This window comes from Triturus cristatus, chromosome 5_1 (genome assembly GCF_964204655.1).
Source record: "Triturus cristatus chromosome 5_1, aTriCri1.1, whole genome shotgun sequence".
NCBI lineage: Eukaryota > Metazoa > Chordata > Amphibia > Caudata > Salamandridae > Triturus > Triturus cristatus.
The window spans coordinates 954,521,724-954,546,195 of NC_140587.1; the positions used below are offsets into that span (position 1 = coordinate 954,521,724).

The 24,472-nt window shown below is 41.3% G+C and overlaps 1 protein-coding gene across 2 annotated transcripts in view; it reads right to left on the reverse strand.

Annotated features, from left to right (window-relative positions):
- GNAL (G protein subunit alpha L) overlaps positions 1-24,472 on the reverse strand; it is a 796,854-nt gene that overhangs the window by 81,653 nt on the left and 690,729 nt on the right. For both annotated transcript variants that reach the window (XM_085606070.1, XM_085606069.1), the window contains exons 6-7: positions 10,905-10,959; positions 6,603-6,676 (exon numbers count right to left, since the gene is read on the reverse strand). In XM_085606070.1, coding sequence (XP_085462196.1) covers positions 6,603-6,676; positions 10,905-10,959 — 129 coding nt within the window. The remainder of the gene's footprint in view (positions 1-6,602; positions 6,677-10,904; positions 10,960-24,472) is intronic.

The window sequence follows — 24,472 nt, forward strand, 5'->3', positions numbered from 1 at the left end:
AGCAATAGTTCCAAAGATGGAATTTCCTTTTGAATCTGTGAAAACCTACTAACTTACAGGATTTAATGGTTTTCACCAGCTCTTCTCGAATCTTTTCCCAAAATGAGAATGGTTGGAAAGTTACTCCTGATGAAGGCAAAAGTAGAACTCCTTCCAGAGTTGGAAAAAAAAGTGGTAGAAGGGAAAGAGAACTTGTAAACGCCAACAGATTTTCACATGCGCAAATCTACACATGCATACTTGCTCCTGCTAAAATGAGGTTCACAAATCCATGAAAGCTGTAAATCTGCACTGATGCAAGGCCATATACCATGGGTGCGGTTTTGTGACTTTCTTAAAGAATTGGGCCCCTAATTAGGTCTGGCGCTAACCAAGACATTTTGTTTTTTATTAGAATTCTATCTCTCTTCCAATCTAGCTATTGGCTGGCTTCACTGTGAGTGACAGCATTCTGCTCTTTCACAATGAGCATATAGGCACACAAAGTAGTTTTGTTAATTGGCAGGGACTACAGCGGCAATGGGTGCTTTCTGAGACCAAAACATATTTCAGCTTTTTGTCAATATTTGTCATTATGGTGAGGACCCGGCGGCTTCCACATCAATAAAGTTTTACAAAAACCATATCAAAACAAGACACACATTGACAAAACCAAAATGCTGGCAGCCAATGTCAGACCTGTGGGCTTTGCCAATGTTTGTTTATTTTCATGTTCCCAAAATCTTGTTTTTAACTAGTTACAATGAATTTCCGTTATGAATATTTTTGGGACATGCTAGCATGCATCAACACGTTTTATTAAATGAAGCTTCAAAGATGTCACAGTAGTTTTGCAAAACATTTTTTTCCTAGTTGCATTTTTGTGAACATTTTATTTTGAAAGCAAAGAATCATCAATCTTGCTGTCAAGCTTCTAAATAAATATTTGCATCTAATCAGAGAGCATTCTGAGAGCATTATATGTAACCTCATATTGTTAAACCTTGTGAACGTGTACACACATTTTTATACTGGAACCACTGTCCGTAGTGCAGTCTGAGCTTAGAACATTTACCCGGAGCACTCACCCTAATAATCAAGACTTTGCATTAATGAACCATAAATACAAGCTCAAACAGCATTAATATATGGCCACAAATGTTATCTTAATTACAGACAATGGCTTTTTACTGATCCACAATGTGGTATTGTAAACTTGCAGTCAAATAGTCTGTGCTGCAAGCGGTTGGGCCTACTTGTCCTAAGGACAACATAAACGTGAAAACTTGTTGCCACTGACCCCAAACAATATGTCCTGGGCATCGGGCTACAGGAATTCCACACCCCTGAAACTACACAATGAGTAAGGGTATTTTTGCTGCCAAATCTGGTCTTCACCCAAAAAAACACTACTTCCAAAATGTTTAAGTTCTATTTAGATTTAGTTAGCTATTTTTTTTGACATCTCTGTACCAAAACCACTCCCTGACTGCTGAGACCTGTATCATGCACTGTTGACATCACCTTCGTTCAGTTGACTTTCCATATCATTCTCTCACACCTGCCCAGCCTGTAGCCGATATAAATCAATCATTCAAATCCTCAGCCACTCCTTTATCCATTCTGACCTTTTTCATATGGATTTCTTCATCATTAGCCCATTCCTGAACATCCCTCACGCAGGCACCTAATATGGGGGGACATATTATGGAAAAATTACAGTTGGGAAAGCACGTTACAAGCTTTCCCAAGAGGGCGTAGCAAGAAGACGGGCACTGAAAGTCTTCTATGCCCACAGTTTGTCAGGGGAGTGTGGGTAACCAGCACCAAAACCATTGCCTAAAAGGGAAATCTTTGAGATTTCATGTAACAAAATACCTATCTGTAGTCTTTAATACAGAGTAATAACAATCTACCCTTAAATGTCTATTGACTTCAATGTATCCCAGACAGGTTTCAGGCCGAAACATGGCACCGAAACTGCCTTACTAGCGGTCGCCGAGGAATCCCGAATGGTTCTGGATCAGGGAGGATCAGTGGCAGTGATCCTCCTTGATCTAAGCGCCGCTTTCGATACGGTCAGCTATGCCACCTTGCTGAACCGTCTCCGGGACATCGGAGTCTCAGGCGACGCTCTAAGGTGGTTCGACTCCTTCCTGTCCGATAGATCTTTTCAGATCTTCGACGGCGACATAATATCAACCAGCAAGCCTCTCAGCTGTGGAGTACCACAGGGCTCCTCTTTGAGCCCTGTGCTATTCAATGTCTACATGAAACCACTGGCTGGGATCGTCGAACCGTACGGCATCAAAATTGTGTCGTACGCCGACGACACTCAGTTAGTGGTATCATTGGCTCAAGAGAACATCAGCCAACCCCATGGAGGCCTGCTGAGCTGCCTAGAAGATGTTAAGGAGTGGATGACCAGCTCCTCCCTTAAACTAAACGGAGACAAAACAGAGCTCTTGCTTCTAGGCTCAGCCTCGCCAATACCTTTCACCTCCTTGTGGCCCCAAGCTCTGGGCACATGGATTTTTCAAAATTGCATGTCTAGTTCTACGGATTTGATTTTTGTCATTTTGGCCTTGTTTTATTAATTAATTAATTAATTCCCTTTTACTATTCAGATCTCCCAAACAAGCCTTTCTAAACCCTTCCCTCTGACTCTTTCCCCTCCATCTGCGATAACCTCCCTCTTCTATGCCACCACTATTCCTTTTCAATACAAATAACGGACTAACATATCAACCACTTAAATTAATTTCATACTTCCCTATACTAATTTCCCCCTAACCCAGTTTGGGTTCCCGAGTAGTGTGCTACCCGCCAAAAATCACGTCACCACCTCATCAGGGGTAGCAAGCACTATATAAATGCAAACCTTTACCCTGTTCTATCCCTCCACTATACTAATTCACCACTATTCCTTTAAGGGTTCCAGAGTAGCTCGCCACTCCCCAAAAAAGCACTTTGAAGCCTCGTCAGGGGTAGTAAGTGCTATATAAATGCAATTACAATACAATACAATACTTCACACATTTTGCTGTTACTGGTCTGCAATCTTAGACTAACATTTATTTACAACCCCTTGGTCTATTAACTTCATTTCTAGCACTACCAAATGAGTGTCCATCTTAAAACAAAACCCACACCACTTTCACTTTTTACTTGAAAGTGCTCAATATCTCAGTGGTGATATCCAGGGTCAAATATTACAATTTCTTTAGCCTCAACATTTCACAATGAACATCAGCAATCCAACAGATTAATAGAGTATTTATCTACAATCACTGTTTCCTAAAATGGGTGCCCTCAACACAGAGAAATACTTTAATGTCTATCTCTGCCATGTCAAAAATCTCTGAGTCAACTCCAAGCGTATGATTTTCAAAGGGAAGTCTACGACTAAGCTCAATCAATCATCTTCAAGTTTCTTCTTTTCAGCTAGATAAAAAAAAATAGGTGCCCTGATTTCAAGCAGGAGAGATTGACCTCTGGTATTTCTCTAGATCAGGATTATACAACTAGGGATGTGTGGTATTCCGAGGGGTGGGCTAACAGAGTTTTGACCTTCTAGCAATTGACCAAGAGTCTGGTGCCAAAGTAAACAAGTGCAATCTCTGTAGCGGTTTTCTATTAAAGGACTGCCATGTAAAAGAACACAGTATACTCTTTGCATTTTTGCGTGACAACTGCTTGTTTCAACACAATTTCAACTGGATTTGACAATCTGGAAAAGACAATCGATTTGGAAATCCAGCCATTACTTTTGCACAAAAATGCAAATTGTGTGCATAGGTACCAGGCGTACCATGGGACATGGCTTAACTTCAGTCAGCCTTGACTTTTTAGCCACCACCTCTTTCCAATCTTGTTTTTTTCAGGGCATACTTTATGATAAACTTGCAACTACAAGCACCAGAATACCAAGTGTTGATGGCCAGAAGATCACACCTGATCACAACAGTGTCACAGTATAGGCACATACGTATCAGCTATGTATACATATTCAACGTGCTTGTGAGATGCAGTGCCCTCTTTGTCAATATTGTATTTCATGTGTCCAGTTTGCACTATTCTCTTTTATACACACCAGGAACTAAACAGGCTTTATTGAGTGTGCATGACGTATCCCACTATAGGACTTCATCAATTATCTGCAGCCATTCTCCATCTGCTCAGCTTTTGACTGTAACCGTCATCTCGCAAGACGTACAACGTAGGGGTTATCAGTGAAGCAGGACGGCGAAGAGGAGGCAGGAGAGTGGCGATATCCAGGAGGAGGTAGCCACGGGGCATGTAAGTGCCTTTTAATAAATTTTAATTCTTTTGGGAGGGTGGAGGGGCTGGTTAACTACGCTCCGCCACAGAGTCGTGGCTTTGCCTGAACGTGTTCGCAACGGAACGCGGAGTAGGCAAAACGACGTAAACTTCGCTGGCGGAGCATATTTACCTGCCCGGGGTTACACATGACAGGACCTGACAGACACTTTTGACCCCAGAAGGTCTTCAATTTTGAACAGTTAGCCGATAGCTTTGGCTTGGGTTTGTTAGATTTCCACTTTCAAATCTCATTTACTCTTGCAAAATTTTAGAAAAAGAAGTCAACAAACAAATGCAAAAACATTTGAGCAGAATTTCACCCTGACAACTAACTAATCAGGTTTCAAAAAATCTCAGGACACAAAGCCGGTGCTGGCAAACATAAGGGGGAATTTTTCCTTCACCTTTGGTGAAGACCAGTTCAATGCGCTGCCAATGAAAATGCGGCGCATACACTCATGTGGAATGGGCTTAAGGAACGGTGGAGTTGTCAAGGATGGCCCTGGGGTGGGTTTTATCATTCCTTCAGAACCAGGGCCAGCCCAATTGAATGGGAACATTCTCAGGACTTGTGACAGTATGAAGACTGTACTTGGTGATTGTGCTTCTGACAACATGAAACCAAAACAACCCAGAAGAATGGTACCGAGTATCCCCCCCTCACATGGACAATCAAAGATTTACCACATTCATATTTATACTTCCAAATAAATTTCCAAAGAGCTGAAATACCATTTGCTGTGAAAGACTGTAATCTTATATTACAGCTTGTAGTACACACCCAATTCAGATTAGACCTTTCCTTATCAACAATTTAAGACCTTGCAAAGACCCCGTCCATAAGCCATGTTCCCAGTAAAAAATAGAAGATTACAAACTTCAACTTCTAACAGACCTTTTATCATACAAACAGGACAAGGCAGGCTTGGTGATAGTGTACACCTGTCGATGGAGTCAGAAGTACGCAAAACACCCAATCTGTTTGCACACCCTAGTTTGGTATATCTGCAGAAGAGAATTCATATTCCAGGACTCTTGTTAATGTAAGCCTTACAAGGAAGGTTTTGCAACCTTTGCTGTACCAGTTGCCAAATGCACATACACTGGGGACATCCCTTCGATTAATAATTACAACAGTCAGACTTTAAACCAGGCAACTGCCATAGAAAAGATGGATAATGTAAGACTGAATGTACCATCAAGTCATCTCACCCACAGCTACATTCCATTTAGTTTTCATTGCAGCCAATTTATTTTCCATAACTGGAGCTGGCATGCAATTAATAGAACCACTTCGGACATTTTGAATTCCTGTATGGTTAAAGAAGCCAAATGGATGTGGGTATTCTACTACAGGAACCATTTCCATTTGGCCTTTCTACCTGAATGTTAACTTCTCTAAATTGTAAGCTTTCAGCTTTGTAAAGTATGGTATTAAGCCTTGCTGGGGCTGTTTTAAACCACCGATGACCATTAGGACTTCAATAAAAACATTGGTTTTCCCAGCACCATCTAACGCATAAAGCACTTATTTAAAGCAGGTGTTCATTTGCTACATAATAGTTAAAGTACTCGTTAAGGTCACTAAAGTGAATGAACTGGTTCAGTCAACCTTCAATTAGCTGTTCTAACATAACTTACCACAAAGAAAATCCAGCCTTGTTTATGCTGAAAATGGTTTTGGCTATTAAAGTCAATACACCTGTAGCTACTATTTTACTTGGCACAAGTCCTACTACTCCCTTTGACCACCGGAGCGATGAATTTTGGAACTCCGAAACATCAGGCATCGACTTGGTAAGCTCAGTGATGCTAGCGGCAGGATCTTACCCCTGTACTTCTATTATGGTAGCAGCCCGCGAGACAGCTTGTTGGGAGCCCGCTAGAGATGAGTGCTGCCAAACAACATGACCTGTTTTATTTTTTTTTACACGTAATGACTATGTTGAGCATCAGTTCTCTGAACCTATATTATATTACTTAATTTTTCACAGGCAAATATCGGAATATTTAGAGGATACCTTTCACGTATCAAATGGCAGAAAAGGCTTTTATCAGAGAGTGGCTGCCGGGTAACACTATTCTTGAGCTCGCAGCTTCTCTGCCTTGTACCAATACGAGTGTGTGGCTGGACAACTAGTAGGATGAATGTGGCGGCAGCGACAACAGCATTTAAGTGGCACTATGGTGTAATCTAGTCCCACAATATGGATTCTGTCTTTGGCATTTACTTGTTCGTCCTTTGCCTTGCGTGTCAGTGAGGAGGATACGCATGTTCCAAATGCCATAAGTATACTTACTGAAAATTTACTTTGTCTACTTGAAATCTTGTTTCAAAAATCCCTGATGTCAAAACTCTGCATCTTAAAAGGTCCTGCAAGAAAAAAAGAAAACACATATCACTGATCATTTTCTGCAAAAGCCAAAGCTAGCACAGTCACACTGTTCCCTTTCTGAATCAATGCTACCCATAAACATTTACACACATACTTGAGAGGATCTCAGTGGTCCTGCAATGTACTTCGGAATATTAAATACAGCGATTGATTTGGAACTTAAACGATTTGTAGGAAAAGCATGTCCCAAAGATGGCTCACTCTGGTTTGAATGTGACAACCTCACTCTTAAGCAATATAACGCTCATTAATTAAGGTTACCACCTTTATATAGGAGTCTTATGAGAGATGTGACGTGCTTGTTAGTTGAAGCATATCGGCACAGTTGACTATTCGTGTGGTATTTTTTTTTGTAAATTTTATTCTGAACCGAGAAGCATATGGATTGTTCCCGGTTTTAAAGGCATATGGTATGAAACAATGTCGGCCAGCGTTTGTGGTTCTACAACATTTAGAAACCGAATTTGTAATAGCGTCTGTAACTGTCTTTTTAAAAAATATTTTTAAATGTAGGAAATCGATCACGATGTGAACAATTGAGAAATGACATTTACGATTATGTGTTCAGTCCCTTTTATGTAAATATTACGAATGATTTTAATAATCTTAAAATGTTTCTTATGTGCTTTTATGGTTATTGCAGTAACCGAATAAAGTGTTGTTGTTGTTAGTTAAAGCAAGAAAAACGCATCCTAATCACAACCTAAACATACTTAAAGGTTAGGGATACTGTTGTATTTATGGTTATAGCTCAGTGCCAAGGGCTTTGCCAGCTACTAAATGCATGCCCCGTGTTACGGCTCAGAGATATAATGAGAGAATGGGCAATTATCAACCAGCATAGCTGAAGACAGAGGGGCAATAATGCTATTAGAACATTCCAATTACAGAGGACGGAATGTTCCAAATGAAATGCAGAGAATCAGTAAAAGAAGCACTGGAATGCTGAAGTAGAAGGCAGTGATTACTGGCCCACTGCCCCTCCAGTCATTACAGCTTCCAACATTCCAATCTTCTAAAGACCTTGATGGACCACTTAATTCTTTCCACTCTATCAGGTGCTCAAGTAGTTTCTAAGGTTCTCTGAGTGACCATAAAAATAATAACACAGCTTTGCAGTGCCGTATGGAGGAGGAATAGCAAGGGGATGGCCTCCGGAGGTGACAGCAAAAGACCCCGAAACAGCTTACAGGGATGACAGCAGGATGTTGCACGGCTATACCAGGTTTATGTGAATGACGAGAATCCTCAAATCGATGTAATCCTCGAACTTGGTGAAGAATGTTTAATATATGGTGCGTGTCTCTCTCCTTTGGGACCTTATAAGTGTTTAGCCATGCAGCACAATATACTGGGTACTGTGCCGCCAGGGATTGAAGAGCTATACAATTACCACACACTGGGTCATGCAGTGTGATTCAGGAATGCACACTTGTTTCAGGAAACATTTATGGAAACACTTTAAGGCTTATAAACAAACAGACTAGTGCCTCGATGCAAGCCAATAGCCCTATAACATTGTGTGTGGGACTGCATCACTAGGGTATTGACCAGCCTGTGAAAAAATGGCGAAAATGTCACATCCCTCCTCCCTCAGGCCTCTATTCACCAGGCAGCCTTCTCCTAAGTTTTCTATTTAAAACACTGCTCTCAAAATCCATTTACCAGCAAGCCCCCGGCCAGCCCTCTGTCCCTGCCCCCTGGGTATAGGAGCACTGGATATAGTAACAACAACAAAATGCTTTCAATTGTCAGGTAGAGGGGAAATAATGAATAAACAGGGACAGCGTCAGCATCACTTAATCTCCGAAAACTAAAAAACAAACAATTTACCTGACCTTGTGTAATCTAACTGACGCTTTAGTAAAGCACTTAAACACCTTTGACTCAGTCGAGTTCGGGCTCTATACCAATGCCCCAAAAAACGAATATGACATTGCGTAATGGAATTGGCGCTCATGTAAAGCACTCCAATACCTTTGGGTCATTCGAGTTCACATTATATAATACAAAATCAGTCCCTGGGGAGCTGTCGTGAATGTGCTTCAAAAATAAAGCTCCGAGAGGAGGAGGAGGGCGACAGGAAGAGGCAGCGGGCAGGAATGGAGTGAAATGGGAGGAGGTGGGCGGGACGAATGACGCTTTCATCTGGGGAAATAATGAATAAATAGGGGTGGTGTCGGCATCACTTAATCTCCGCGTACCTAAAAACAAAAAAAATAACCTGAGCATGTGCAATGTGACTGGCACTTTTGTAAAGCGCTTCTATACCTTTAGGTCAATCGAGTTCGCACTATATAAAAAATGCCCCCAAAAATTAGTTTGACATTGTACAATGTAACTAGTGTTCAGGTAAAACAGTGAAACAGTTTCAGGACGGGTAAGTTCACATTATAAAAACAAACGTTAGAGAAAATGTGACAGGAGTTGCCCTAGCCTTCCCCTTCACTGTGCTACAAGGTTGGGCTGCTGAAGGCACACTAAAGCAACAAGCAGCAAAGTGGGAGGGGTTTGGGGGAAATCCTCACCCTTTGAAGTCAGAGAAAATTAAAGAGGCGATTTCGAAAAACAGCGTCTCGAGTGTACGACATTTAACCTCGGTATTTGAACTGGATGGGGGAGATTAAGTGATGGGCGTCAAAGCTGACCCATGAAAGACGGGCAAAAAATTACACAAACAGGAATCAAAGAACAAAATAGTTCCCCAAACGAACACAAACGCAGAAGCGTAATGTTAACAGTAATTGGGCGGTGCTGTGTGGCAGGAAACCAAACACAAAAAGGAGGGACAAAGAGGACTGATTAACCACTAGCAAGCCAGCATTTTTGAACTACAATAGAAGCGATGAATAAAAAGGCCCACAGAGTGAATACAGCATGTCTTGAAGAGACAGCGCATGCGCTGCCTAGGCTCGACTTAAAAAGAAACAATGGTTCAGTCACAGGTGTTGTTTGCCACATAGGCATTTATCAGCACATTAAAATCATTCAGATTTATAAAGTCCGAGGTCATATTTTTATTGGTCACTTAACGTGCTCGGAGGTACTGATCAGAGCTGGTGGCTTATGAATGTAGATCAGTGCTTCAGAAGCCAATTTAACTCCTCTGGTTAGATTCTATTGTAAGGCAATTTTCCCATGGTATCAATTTAAGTGGGAGCAATTCTACATATAGTGAAAATGGTTTCCTTGAAAAACAGCAAAAAACAATCTGAGTCACAAATGTAAGCGTCTCCTACAAAAGTGTCTGTTCAAACAGCAGCGAGTGCTCACTTCTTTGAGCGTTAATGTGAAATCAAATTGTAATCCTGTATGTTAATTTAAACTACTGCACAGAGCTATCATACAACACCCTTGATAAAGAAAGGATTATGAATGTTTCTAACAAGTTCCACCCGGTGAAAGTATTGCAGGCGGGTATCTTACAAAGCAATGTCACAGTGCAGGTGCAATTTGCTGCCAACAGCAGAGGGAAACCATTCCTAACAATTTACGTAGTGGGACAGACTAAAGTGGTCAAGAAGGTAAAAATTTTATTACATACGGAAATGAATATTGCCAATTTCTACAGTTTCTCATCACAGTTATTGCAATTCTCCCTCTTGCTCACACAGCTGTAATCCCTCCTGTGGAGAACTGACAGATTTGGCTGGAGGAAATCATTCCAGATTTAGGATCAGAGGCACTTTAGGGTAGGAACAAAAAAGCATACTTATTGGGTAGCCTACCTTAAGTGTGGACATGCCTTACTGTGCAATGGCTTGGACAGGGAAGAATAGAACTCTGATAACGCAATCACCAAATATAATCGGAGCTTAGCATATTTCTTAGGTGTATTTGGCATGGTAACATTGACCTCTACTATTTTTAAAGTGCATCAGGAATGAAATAAAATAGCCTTTGTGAGGATGCAGACAAGCATTTTTCATTACAAACAATTCCCCGCTCCTATGGCGCACACACACAAGAAAACAGACAAAAGACTTTTAAATGTACACATACATAAACATGTGGACACATCCTGCAACGACACACACGCCCGGTTGAGAATGAAATGTAATTTTGAAAGTGCTTTGTTCCTAAGACCGTTACTTCACATGCTATGGATGTTCTGTTCTATACCTGGTTTTTCTTTTGCTTTAGACAGGTTCCTCCTTTTGCCTTGCTTTTCCCTTTTTACCACAGTTCAGCTATATTGTTTCTTACCTGATCTGTGGGTGTGTAGTCGTTTTGTCTGACAAGGTCAATTTTCTCCAGAAAGCTAGAAGAAAAAAAAATCACAGTCAGAGATGGTTTGTCAATAAAGTTAGGATGAACGATAAAATTGTTAATGGATGGTCGTCCACAACCTAATAAGAAATTATCACAAGTGCCACTAATGTACCACAAGAAACCACCCAAATCATAAACATTTCAATAATTTGTGCTCTATAGAGGGATCATCTGCCAAGAAGTCATGCGTGTTCGAAAAAGCTTATCCACAGAAAGATCTAGTCAGTGATTCATATTTTCACAGGTCAACTAACTAGCATAACTAGGTAAATAAAGACTAGGCCTGGGTGGGATTTCAATTACGCCAGAGTAACTGGAATAATGTTGGTAATTCTGCATTACTCTTTGACGCAGAATTACCGATAATAACTGGATTGTTCTCTCTCGCGTAATTAAGAGTAATTTAGGGTAAATAATTAAGCAACTGCTCACGCTCCTGTTTATGTTCTGTTGCATTTAGTGCTATTTTCTTAGCGCAAAAAACATCCTTGTGTCCATCTCTAACACAAGGGCACATTTTGTACTAGGATACCAGTGCTAAATGTTGGCAGGATGTTGGGGGAAAATTCTACCCCAAGGGCATATTTAGCGAATGTAAGCGGGTGCTAGTGATTGCTATTCATTTTCTGTTACATTTAGAGCTATTTCTTAGTGCAAATGCATCCTCAATTTTGGACACGAGGTGGCGTTTTTGTCCTAAGAAAATAGCACTATATCCATAATTACTCTTCTTGCCAAATTCCACATAATGTTGTTGAATTTTTTGGAAACTCCACGTGATTCCGCTACATTGCATTACACGAGTTATGCCCCTACACAGTATGCTTTCTGGTACAGAAATCAGTTTCTGATCGGAGTAATGAAATCATGAGGAAAAAAAGAATAAAATGCAATATTTATGGAACGCCTCAGGTGTTGTTAGTTTAGTCAACACAAAATACAAATGTATGTTTGTGGTCTCTACACAAAACGAAATTAATTTAAGGAGATTTTCAGTCAAAAAGTAAAAAAAGGCATTCTCTCCATCCAATCCCGATTTACAACAATCCCCAACAGTAAGAAATCAAGAATGTTTCTTTGTTGTATGCTAGACATGTTGTGGAATCACTCACTGCTCAGAGCATTTAAAATAAGTTGAAGTCAGGCTTACATTTACACTTTTCCCACAGAACACTGGTATTCATTAATATAGGCACAAAACTTCGTGGCAACAATTAAATGGTTTCATGCACCAGAAATGAATCCCAGACAGTCAGTCTGATGCAAAAATCCCTTATCCGATACAACAGAGCTATCATACAAACAAAAAAGTACTGGCAAAGTACATAAACCAGCCTTAGCAATGAAGTATGATTTATTATTATTTTCATAGCAAACGTGTTAAAAATATAATAAAAAGAAGAAACATGAAAAATATGCTCTCAGCTAAACATGGTGACCATGCAAACGCCGGTCGTAAAATGTTAAATTAAAAAAAATTAACCATCACATATAATTGCGATAGAATAGTAGGAGCATCTTCGAGCAGGCACAAGTGCTTAGGAAGAATATAGAAACCCTTTGCAGTTTTAATGCACATCACATACAAACATGATTCTTATTAGCACAAATGAAAGGTGCTATTTGCTTTTAATTATTGTAACCCAAAAACATAATTGAACATGGGTGGTGAAAAAAACATAAAATTGAAATAAAATAGAAATAAAAAATTCATTGACAAAGTATCCTACTGGTCGTGGCATGGAATTGCACCTCTTCTGAGGTGAATGTAGACATGTGATCAGGTGAAATAGCACCAAGCACAGAGCAAGAGAGCCAATGGTTGAAGTGGTTTGACCTATTACCCCTTTGCTGTTGAGGCAGGCTTTGAAAAGTCATAAAAGTGTTTCTGTACCTGCAGTTATGTATCTTGAATAATCTACTCAACCTAACTGTAACGTACTTGTTCCGTGAACCAGTCTTAAATTGTGTGATCCTAGGCAAATATTTTATCCTATCAGCCACCTTTTTCATTATTATAACCTATGAGAGCACCTTCAAATATGTGAGCTCAGCACATCTGCTATACAAAAAATCCTATTTTGAACTAATAGACTAAACATTTTCTTCAGGTATAATACGAATCTGGCCCACATACAGGCTACACGTGAACTCTGACTTGCCTTTTAATTCACTAATAGCATTGTCATCAGGGCAGCGTAGGGATATTTCTCAGTTCATGTTTAAAAACTCACTTTTAATAAAGATATTGCTATAGCATGATTTGAGATTGCACTGTCATATACAGACAGCACATTTCCCATTGAAATGGCCACAAGCTTTCCCACTAACATGCAGTTTTACCGATTAAACAATATGGCACATAAAGCATGTTTGGAAATTGGGTTCCTGCAAAAATATTTATCATTTGCACATTACCAACTAAAGTGTTCTGATTTGGTTTTATCCTATAAAAATCTTTTTTTCATCACACAGAATTATAAATATGTGCCTTGATAACTACCTAAATATATTTTGAAATGTTTGTGCAGTTCACTTATGACCTATTTAAATATGTTAAAAAAAAAGCTTTACATCTTACAGCCTTTCATTTCACCTGCTTTGTACAGCATGATTCAGCCAGTTCACTTTACAAATTCCTCTGATTTTGCAGTCAGAGAAAGAAAAGTAAATGCAAGACAAACTGACTTTTGACCTCTGTCTCTGAATGCAAAGCAAATGTGACAAGATAAAAACAAGATTTAAAGGCATCTTTTTTTCGCTCATTCACTTGTGGTTGAACAGAACACCTATTATTTATCAGCTCACCAGGATGGGCCAGTAGGCCCTAAAAAAACTCGCCCTGATGAAATCTGGCTTGCCATAGCGAGTAGCCGAGTAGATTTCTCAAAGCCCGTGAGGGTTGAAACAAAATTTGAAGGATACCTGTATAGAAAAAACTGTCAAAAAGAGCTGACCCAAAGACCCTCCATGTATGCATAAATATATATATTCACTGAAAAACCAATGGTTACAGGGATGGTATAGTTAGAAATTGAATTTTTTTTAAAACTTAGCAATTCCCTAAAAAAAACATAGGTTGCAAGGACATTAAAGTTAGGTTCAGATTTTACACACACAAAACCATAGAAATGTAGCAGTTATATGCATGTGAGCAAGGCCACCGCGTTGGCCTAAACGCATCTTGTTGGATTAAAATTTGACCACGCAATCCTGAGTGAGAATTTATTCTTTCTGTTTTTCTACTGAATGCAATGCCGGGTGCTCTACCGGCTTCAACGCTCATTGGCTCCTGATCCCGGATTATGCACGTTGTTATATATATATACACACACACACACACACATATATATATATATATATATAATATATATATATATATATATATAATATATATCCTCAAAAATAACAAGCAAACTATACAAGACAGCAAAAAATATAACATCCATGGTGCTATGGCTACAGAGTGCATCGTATCACAACTAATACACTGTCCCCAATGAAGCCATAAACTCACGGCTGCACTCGAAACAGCGCATTAGAGAAAAATGGAAAAACTGTTTGAAGCCGCATCACCGTCTTTCACCGTGCAGGCAGCAACACGGCCTGCATTTGAAAGAGGACTAGTGATCCCCCTGCAGGAGGGTAAAATAAGTGATGCCACCCACCTGCATGGGGATGTCTCAGGGACCCATAGGACTTATTTCTCCCCTTTCATGGGTGCCCCGTTTGGGGGTGAGAGGGCACACTGACCAGCATCTCAATGTGGTACACAGTCATCGTGACTCCTGGCTGGCTCTGTCTTTTTTGACCGTGTCTGTAATACAGTGCCGGCACAAAGATTTCCTTCATTTGCATGGGCCCACACCTCCAAGCAAATTAGGGAACATCCCCTTAAGATGCACAAATAGGGCCGGCGCGACTTTTCAGAAGGAGCGCGCAAGTGTTTGCTGCCCCTCTTGCAATACCAAAGTGCCCCAGGGCCAAAGAAGCAGGCATAACCTCCTGTTGCGCCCTCCCTGGGACTCCTATGTATAACGGCCTCCTAGCGAATCAGAAAAATGCATCCATTTCTTCCTAACAGCAAAGTGAAGACCTCTTCTCATCCTTGAACTGCCAGGCAGAAAAAGTCTTTCTACCATGCCAATAAAGAGACTAACATAGAGATGCACGTGGTGCCTTTTAGGGGTAGCCAAAAAAAAAGAAGATTATACTGCCCTCCTAAAGCTGTGGAAAAGTATACGACGTACCACGTCAGTGTCCCGAGGTTGGAAAGCATGCAGTGACGGCTAGAAACCTCTTTAAATCAAGTCCGCCAGGCTAGTTAGGAGACAAGCATTGGCATAGCCAATAGGTCTCGCCTTTGGGACCTTATAAGTGTTTAGCCATGCAACAGTTGCATAACTAAATACTTATAAGGTCCCAAAAGCGAGACCTATTGGCTATGCCAAGCGGCCGCTGAAAGTTAAAGTGATCGCGATCACGATCAAACATCAAAGCGGCTGTGCGCCCGCGAAAGTGAAAGTAATCGCGGTAAAGCGCGGCGCGCGCGCCCGCGCACATGCACTGTAGCTCTAGGCTGGCCTGGTAGCACTTTTTGGTGCCCTTTCAATAAGTCTCGCCAGACCAGCGCATGCGCTGGGTCAGGCGAGACCTAAAAAAGCAATCGACAAACTTGTTAACACTGCAGGGCAATGCACGAGCTTTATTACGGGGATGAATAAATGAGTTCTAACAGTGAATTATTGGTACTTCGCAACACACGCATTCAAACTGCATAGGAATAGGTCTACATTCACAACAAGACAGTTACTTTTTGATGCGGAACCATCATTTTCTCAAGTTAAGTGTTACAAAACATATGCATATTTGAGGATCTCTCATTGGCACCACGTCTACATTATTTATTTTACGCCTCCTCACAATAACATCTTCAAAGAAAAAATGTCTCTTTCCGGATATGGTCTCACTTGCTTTGCGAGTCGAGTAACTAAATGACCGTCTACTTATTGCTGCCAACGTTTGCCTTTAAACATGCCGGCTGTGGTTAGTGTTTAAACAGGTGTTTAGCGCCATCTATAGGCCATGAGGAGAAACTGGCCAAATAGAGCAAAACGTTCAGGCTTTCTAATTTAACCAACAGTTGTTCAAACGAATCACGCATGTCTTTGGTGAGTCTCAAATGTGAAGCTATGGGTAGGATCCTGGGTTGGATTGGGATCAAAAATAAGCCAGGGCACCCTAAAAAAAAAAAGTGGCCCAAATTTGCGGATTGCGCTTTTTCACAAAACACAGCTTCTGTGTTTTAAGTATTATGAAAGGAAGAGAGAGGTTTTTTTCCCCCTAGAACTAGACCCGAAGATATCAGAGCGCTTTACATGAGAAACAGTTTCGTTACACAAGGACACATTAATTTTTGTTAGGCACGGGGAGATTAGGCGATTTGCCCAGCGTCACAGGATATTGAGTGTCATTGCTGAGACTCGAACCTGGTTCCCCAGCTTTGAGATCGGCTCTAGCCCTAAGGCCACATCCTCTCCCCAAGGGTTGTCTGAAAGAGGCATGTTTTCTTAACTACGCTGAGGGAAAAAAAATGCAAATGTTGCCAGGACTCTTTTAGCATGGAATAGTTCAGAGTTGTGATCCACACCACAATATAAGTGAATCCACTTCTGCAAAATAAATAAATAATTCAAAACTTTAGCATCTGCAACAAAGGAAGGCAGCTAACAAAAATGAGAATTTTAGTCTTCCACTCATGGTAGAAGTCTCGCTGGACAGTAGCGGCTGCTACCAGGCGGGGGTGGGGGGTGAGGAGGGAAAAAATATTGAAAGGACGTACCTCAAAAGGATTGACGGCCGCCTCTCCTCCCTCGTCTTCATCTTCTGGTCCAAGTCCCAGCAGGAAGCATCCGGGCAGCAGGCTCTCCTGAGCCATTCATAACGCTGCAAAGTAGCAGCGTTGTGATAGGTCTGGGAGCCATCGTTCGGCGCTCAGATGGGTACAGGGAAACTTTGCATGTTCCTCACCAGGCTGTGTAATGCAGCTTGGTGGGGAAGATGCAAAGTGCGCATGAACTGTTTGGTCGGCCCCAGAGGGCTGGCTAAACAGTTCATGCGCATTTTGGAAGTGCAAACCACTCCTCCCCTACTCTGGCCAGCCCTGCCTCACCCCACACTGCACACAGGTCAATGACTGCATGCAATAGGAAAAAAAATGACAATAATACGTTAGTCTCATTTTATTTTTCCTTTTTGCGCAGTGGGGCAATGCTCCCCGCCTTAGCGAAGGCGCCGCCACTATCGCTGGGCACAGCAATGTATTCAGGAGTGTGCCAGTTAAACTTGGACTTCTAAAATTCAGGGGTTTCGACATAGACGGCCTTATGGTTGGCCACCAGACTTTAAAGAGTAATCTGCTCCACACTTAGGGCCAATATGTGGCACACACATTCAGTAAAACGCTGTTGTGACAAGACAGGCCAGTAAGCAGGCGTTCTGGAGGTCATTACATAGCTTCTCATATTACATTAAAAAAGACTGGTATACTTCTTGCCACATGTGTCCAAGGGATCCTACGGAGAAGGCAGATCTCTAGCCCAGATGTGCTGCCACACAACAGCTGGTCAGTGGTGGCCACGCAGAATACAAAACTTTTGCTGCAACTCAAACACCCTCTTCAGAAGACCTTTCATCAGCCCTTACCACTAAGGGGCACTCCAGCTATTTAATTCTAAAAGCTCTGCTCATAGACAGGTCAAGAACCATCTCCGGGTCATAGTCCAGAAGGGCTTCCAGATGAGAGACTGACAGGCTTCCTTACACATCTGTATAAACTATGATAAATACCTTAAGTGTACCTCCCATTCCCACAAACAAGCAGTGAAAAGTCAGGGGGATGCGATTCCTCCGTCTATGTCTGAAGATGGCTTTGTCCCATCCATCGTCCCATTATGTACATGCTGGAGTCTCGCACTCAAGAAGCTAAGAGATCCTTATAAAATGAGCTGACGTAGAATATACGTTCAGTGGCAAGAGAAAATGCATTCCTGTTACCCAGAATGATTCATATCTGGACATCCATTAGACAGTGGTAATTGTTACGAACAGAGATAGTTACATCAATATACAGCTCCCACACTGGACCCTGTTACAAAGGGACTGCCCCGGCTCGTGTAGTGAATAGCTGTTGCTATGCTTTTGGTTGGGATTTAGGTCCCACGCACATTGCAACCATTTCTTCTGATTCAGGAACTTTTGGCATGCGCTTGAACAGGGTCGAGCGGCGATACATAGACATGGAGACAATCTAAATCTGACGTTAGAAAGCCCTTCCAGGTCTCCTTGGGTCCATCTGGACTTTTTTTTTTTACAGTTTTATATAGCGCAAACTCAAACTGAAGGTATTGGAGTGCTTTACATGAGCACTTGTTACGTTACTCAAGGATACATTCATTTTTTGGTAGCTACGGGAAGATTACGTAATATGCCAAGAATCACAGGATGTTGAGCCGGTGCCGAGACTCGAACCTGGTTACCCAGTTCCAGAGCTGGCATTTCTGCTACTGCGGAAGCATTGAACGCAGTTTTCATGGCTGGAAGGGAAGCATATGCATGGCGAGATCCTCACTAATGTAGTAAAACAGCATGACCACAACCCGTACCTCGCGATTAACCCTTCACTGATGCAACACAGACGACCAGGATTCAGTCTCCGATCTATTATCAACGCGTAGTTATCCCTAGTCACAATTCAGCTTATTTTAGGGAGTAGATAACAATTCACATGTCGCGTGATTGCGGAGAAAAACATACAGAGAAAACATACACCGACATACTGTGAAGTGAAGAGTTCAAAACGCAAGCCCAGAAAATCCAGATTACCCTTTAAATTCCCACGGAGTAGTATTAATCAAGCATTTGTAATGCAATAGGTCTTGCGAGTTTAAGCTATTGGTATTGTAAATGACAATGCTTTTTATTTATCTGTTTTGATAATTAACACATAAATAAAAGGCACGGTCATTTACAATGCCAATAGCTCAAACTCTTGTAAATGTGAGACCTATTTCATTTCAAAGATGCCGCCGCCATTGTCACAGGCTGCTTGGAAAGTGAAAGCGCACATGGCATGCTGAATGTTGCAGGAAAGCATGTCGTGCCTGCGGTAGGAGAAACTCATTAAAAAAAGTAGTGCTTACAGACTAAATAAGACATACCATGTAACAACAGAAGTAAAAGGGCCAGTCCTCAAGGGGAGGTTACGAATGAAGACAAGGCGGTATCAAGTAGGGACAAACCAGGCTATTAACAAATCAGAAACCAACATTTACAAAGGGCAATGACACACGCCAAATAAAAATATGGGCGGAGAGTGGGCAAAGCTTCAAGTTTATACTCAAATACAGCATGCATCGCAGAGCAGCGCATGCGCTTCCCAGGCGCGACCTAAAAATCAGTAATTCGGAAGCCTCGCAGCACAGCCAGCAAAACAACTCTTCAAACTCCCTCTAGATGGCAGCAGTTACTAATCTATCGTTTTGTGAAGGCGCATCACTTCCTCAATTAAGTTACCGTGTCTTTTATTCAAACATAGTTAGAAAATGCGTAATTTGTGATAAAAATAGTCAAACATGTTATGGTAGAACCCGGATCCTTACCATAAAGATTTACATGTGCACTGCTTGTTTAAAGGGGGGAACTTAACACAAACAATTCTCATACATGCCTCAGATTGCTAAAAAAAAAAAAAAAAAGGTTTTTGTGCTCCTAGTGTCCGCGCCACTTAGTGTGAAACCGAATTCACGGAGTGTATTTGGGCTTTACTGCCCCACAGACTGGGGCAAAATCTACGCTGTGCAAAAAGGCTACAGAATAACCGTTTGATTCCATGTCACCGAATTATTTCGCAAGAGGAAAAGCGCATGGGAATATTTGTTAAAAATGAAGATAGTGAGGATTTACACAATTATTTATGAAACATGAAATACTCGCTCGGGTAAATGCAATGTGTTGAACATTACTGCTGGTTTAATACTGTATTGTTCCGAAGCAACAAGACGAGGCGAAGAGAAAGGGTGTGTGGACTTTTAACAGATATGGTGGCAACTAACTTTAATTAACATTTAAAACGAGCGTTGTCTAAGTTAAGGGGTGTTCAGAAAGTCATCATCCAGTGAGGTTTTATGCGTTTGTTTGAGTTTTGTAACATTTGTTTCTGGGTTCTTTTTTCCCATTTTTGTGGCCATTTACTTTCTAATTTATTTTAAAGCAGAGTCGAGTCAAGGGGATTTGTTCGTTTATTAAAGCGACACTGCGCCCAAACGGACGCACCTCAAAATAAAGAATGAAGTTACTTCTTAGCCAGAGAAAGAGTTTTAAAAGTAAATATATCATTACATGTCCACAGGGTACGGCTGCCTGAGCAACATAACTTTTGAATGGACCTACATTCTAGAATGTAATTTGTAAAAATTATATCCTGCAAACAGGAGTCTGTTTGCAACCGGACTTAAAAATGCGTTTCTATGTTATCCACCAAGAACCCGCGTCCAATTAAAACTGGAGGGGTTTCAGTTAGGTGAAAATGTGTAGTCGTGTCACTGATGTGAGCGCGTGCACACGCGTAATCTATACAAGGGCACGTACAACGGTGAGCCATGTGTGCCTTTGGTGTATGCAGCACGGTGTGGCATATAGTGGACGGCGCGAGATGTGCTACCGCAAACATATGGATGGGTCCGGCAGGGGCACAGGATCTGATGACGTGAGATGATGTGTTATTTTTCGGGTTATTAGTGATGTATATTTGCCACTGCTCGAATACCATATATGCATCTGAACTCGTTTCAGCATGTGAACAATTTGATTGGGGGGAAATGTAAATGAAAGTTTACAAATGTCACAATGATATGTATTCATTCGTCTGTGTAGAAGGTGCATAGATTTTATGTGTGGTGTGCATGCATTAATTTTATTAATTTTTTTAGAGTTTTATATAGCGCGAACTAGACCCAAGGCAACGGGTTTCAGAGCGCTTTACATGAGCACCAGTTTTGTTACAGATGAACACATTAATGTTCTGATGCTGTACGGATGCTAATTTGGTGTGTGCAAAATTACACACTTTTGCAAGAATTTTCACCCGCAAGTGACGTTTTGCAAAGCCTACAAAACTTTGTAGCATTCACAAAATGAGAAGTCTGTAATTTCCATGGGCCAAATATGCAAAGTATGTTCATTTAAGACTTTATTCGAAAATAAATCCCTTAAGCAATACAAAATGTGTTGCAATAAAATCACAGAAACAATCAATTTATCTGAATAATAAAAAGTATCTGATTAAAACAAAATACCAATTTATGCCATTAAAATTGTTCTGTTAATTAGATTACAATCTAAGTGAGGCATATGACAGCGACTAAGTATACATTTCATATTCCATGCTGATTAATTCTATATAATGTACACACCTTCAAATTGCACTGCAAGATAAAACAGAATTTAGATCAATTTTGAAATGCATAGAATATAAACTAAAGAGGCAGATGAACATCAAGTGTTCATTTTAGTTATACAATCAATAAATTAATCTAGATGACTTAACTCTAACTTCTCCAACGACCAGCTTGTGAGCTACTGGCATCTGTCCATCTACCTATATTGTAGATCTCCTGTGCGTAGGCCAGCCTAATAAATTAGAAGCTTTTGCCTGGCCGAATTAATATATGTATAGCAAAATTGAAAAGTGTGGATTCAGGACAAAAACGTGTGTATTTCCAGAACCGCTATACTGATGCTTTGCGAAAAAGGGTGAATATCAAAATATATTTAAAGCTGGTATGTGAGGTATAAATCATGTGGCACTTGGATAATTATTACTAACATTACCCTTGGTGTCAGGGGGCATTGCAGCTGAGGCTGTTCTGTATTACCCATGCAAGACATCCCAAATTGGCAAACCTGTTTTTAAGGTCGAGCCTGGGCAGCGCATGCGCTGCTCTGCAAGGCATACTGTATTCGAGTATGGACTTGAAGCTCCGCCCATATGTTTCATTCGCTTGTGTCACTGTCCTTTGTAAATGCTGGCATCTGATTCGTTCATAGGCTTGTTAGTCCCTCCTTAGTTCCGCCTTGTCTTCATTTGTAACCTACCACAAGGACTGGCCCTTTTACTTCTGTTGTTACACCGTATGTCTTATTTAGTCTGTAAGCACTATTTTCTTTAACGAGTTTCTCCTACTGCAGGAACGACATGCATTCCTGAAACATTCACCGCGCCATGTGTGCTTTCACTTTCCAAGCCGCCCGGGACAATGGCGGCTGCTTCTTTGAAGTCAAATCGGTCTCGGATTTACAAGAGTTTGAGCTATTGGCATTGTAAATGACAATGCTTTTAATTTATGTGTTGATTATCAAAATAGATAAATAAAAGGCATTGTCATTTACAATGCCAAAAGCTTAAACCCTCGCAAACGCAAGACCTATTGCATTGCAAATGCTTGTTTTACATTACTGCTGACAACCCTGCCTGATGCACTGACTTGATTACAGCTGGTAAACTTGCATACAATGGCCACTAATGTAATCTATTATAATACTAGTAATACTAGTAGCTCTGAATGAATTTGATGGAACATCCGCAGTTCTATTACAAAAACGGTTGCAAACTACTGACTTAACTAATTAACTGAGGCTAGTATTTCTCTCTCTCAGTCTCTGCAACATTCCTGGGCCCTATCACATATAGGGCGCACTTTTCCTGTTTACGTCACGGCGCACCTTCAAACAGGTGTACTGTGCGCTGGAAAGTGAGCCCCATTATGCTGTATGTGCTGCCTTCAGGGCAGCTGCGAACTCGCGCTCCCAGATGGCAGTGCATTCAAGTGAAATACGGAGTGGCCGCTTCACAGCCGCTTTGTGTTTCACAGTGCAGAGGGCACCCACCTGCACTTTCAAAAGGGATTTGAGATCCTCTTTCAGACATGTGCAGTGAGTGACTGCACCAGCCTGAAAGGGGATGTCTGCGGAGTCGTTGGGACCCCCTTTCATCCCCAGAGAGGGCTACCCTTAGGGGGCACACTGACAGTGTGCCACCTTTTTGTGACTGTCTTTCAGTACACCTCTTGACAGAAGCTTTGCCTTTGCACCCGTGTCCGTAATATGGCACAGGAGCAGAGGCAAGAGATTCCCTCTTTTGCATGGGGAAATGACCCTATGCAAATGAGGAAATGCTCTCGCGAAAGCCCTTGCACCTCATGTGCACCAGCACCATCAGTATTACTGAAGGGGCCGCTTAAGCGGCTGACCCGCCTTATGTAATACCAAAGTGCCCCAGGGCACACAAAGCGGGTGCACATGCCTGTTGTGTCCCCAGGGTCTTCTACGTTGTTTGCCACACCATGTTTGAAGCATGTCTTAGAATCTCAGGCTCCATCACCCAGAAATACAACATCAAACATCCTTCTAACTGCCCTCCTTTGAAAGGGTGGGCAGAAATCAAAGAAAACCATAGTGCTTCACAGTCCTGTCAAGGCATATGAAGTTCTATACAAATACTCCAATAAAATCATCATATAAATTGCCATATATAGATGTTTGCCATATGAGAGCCGCACCTTAACCGCTTCTTTTCCTTTACATAACTCTATTGATTGTTAGCCATCCGATGAACAAAACTTCAGCACTACAGCATGCGCGCAGACAAAGCGAGCCTTCAATTACACAATTAATAATTGACTTCTGATAACACCATAGGGTGGGCAAAACCCTAAAAACGAGCTATCTGCCGATAAGCAAGATAGACAGAAGACCATCCTTCTGCAGAAGATCACAGATTCAATCGCTGGTCAGTAGCAGAAGGTGGCCTAGATTGGCCTACATAAATCTGAAAACAATCTCGATTGTAAACTGATATTCTGACCAATGGTTAATGAATATAGAAGGAATGCATTCCTGCATTGTCCGATTTGGTCATTCAGAAAGTGGTCCTCAATCAATGCCTATACAAAAAAACAGGAAGTTTCATCCGAGAGAGAATCCAGGTGCTAAATACATGCTTGGCGGCCGAAGTCTTTAGTTGCCCCTAATGTGGGACAAGGAGAAGTTTAACCTACTCTGTATACTCAATGTGTACGGTCAAGAGCAACAAAGGAGATACTACAGGTACGGAATCGTTCCTACATCTTCTCCCGCCAACTTTTTAGTGGGCACTGGGTGTGCCCTTTTAAGTTTTCCAGCAGAAGACCGTAGCGGTGTGTCTGTGTAGACTGGAGAACAATGTTACGCTCGAGATGATGGTTGGTAAGTTGATGTGTGCACCTCTATCATCCTCTCACAAAGCACCACGGTGAGGGTTTACAAGTGGATGTAAATATTCCTTACACCTTGAATAGAAGCTTGGAACTGAAAACCTTTTAGAAGGCAGCCCTTTAGGAAGTGGCAGAAGAGCTATATTGAGATGCATTTACTTGGTCTCACAAAATAATCAAGCAGTTCCTGTT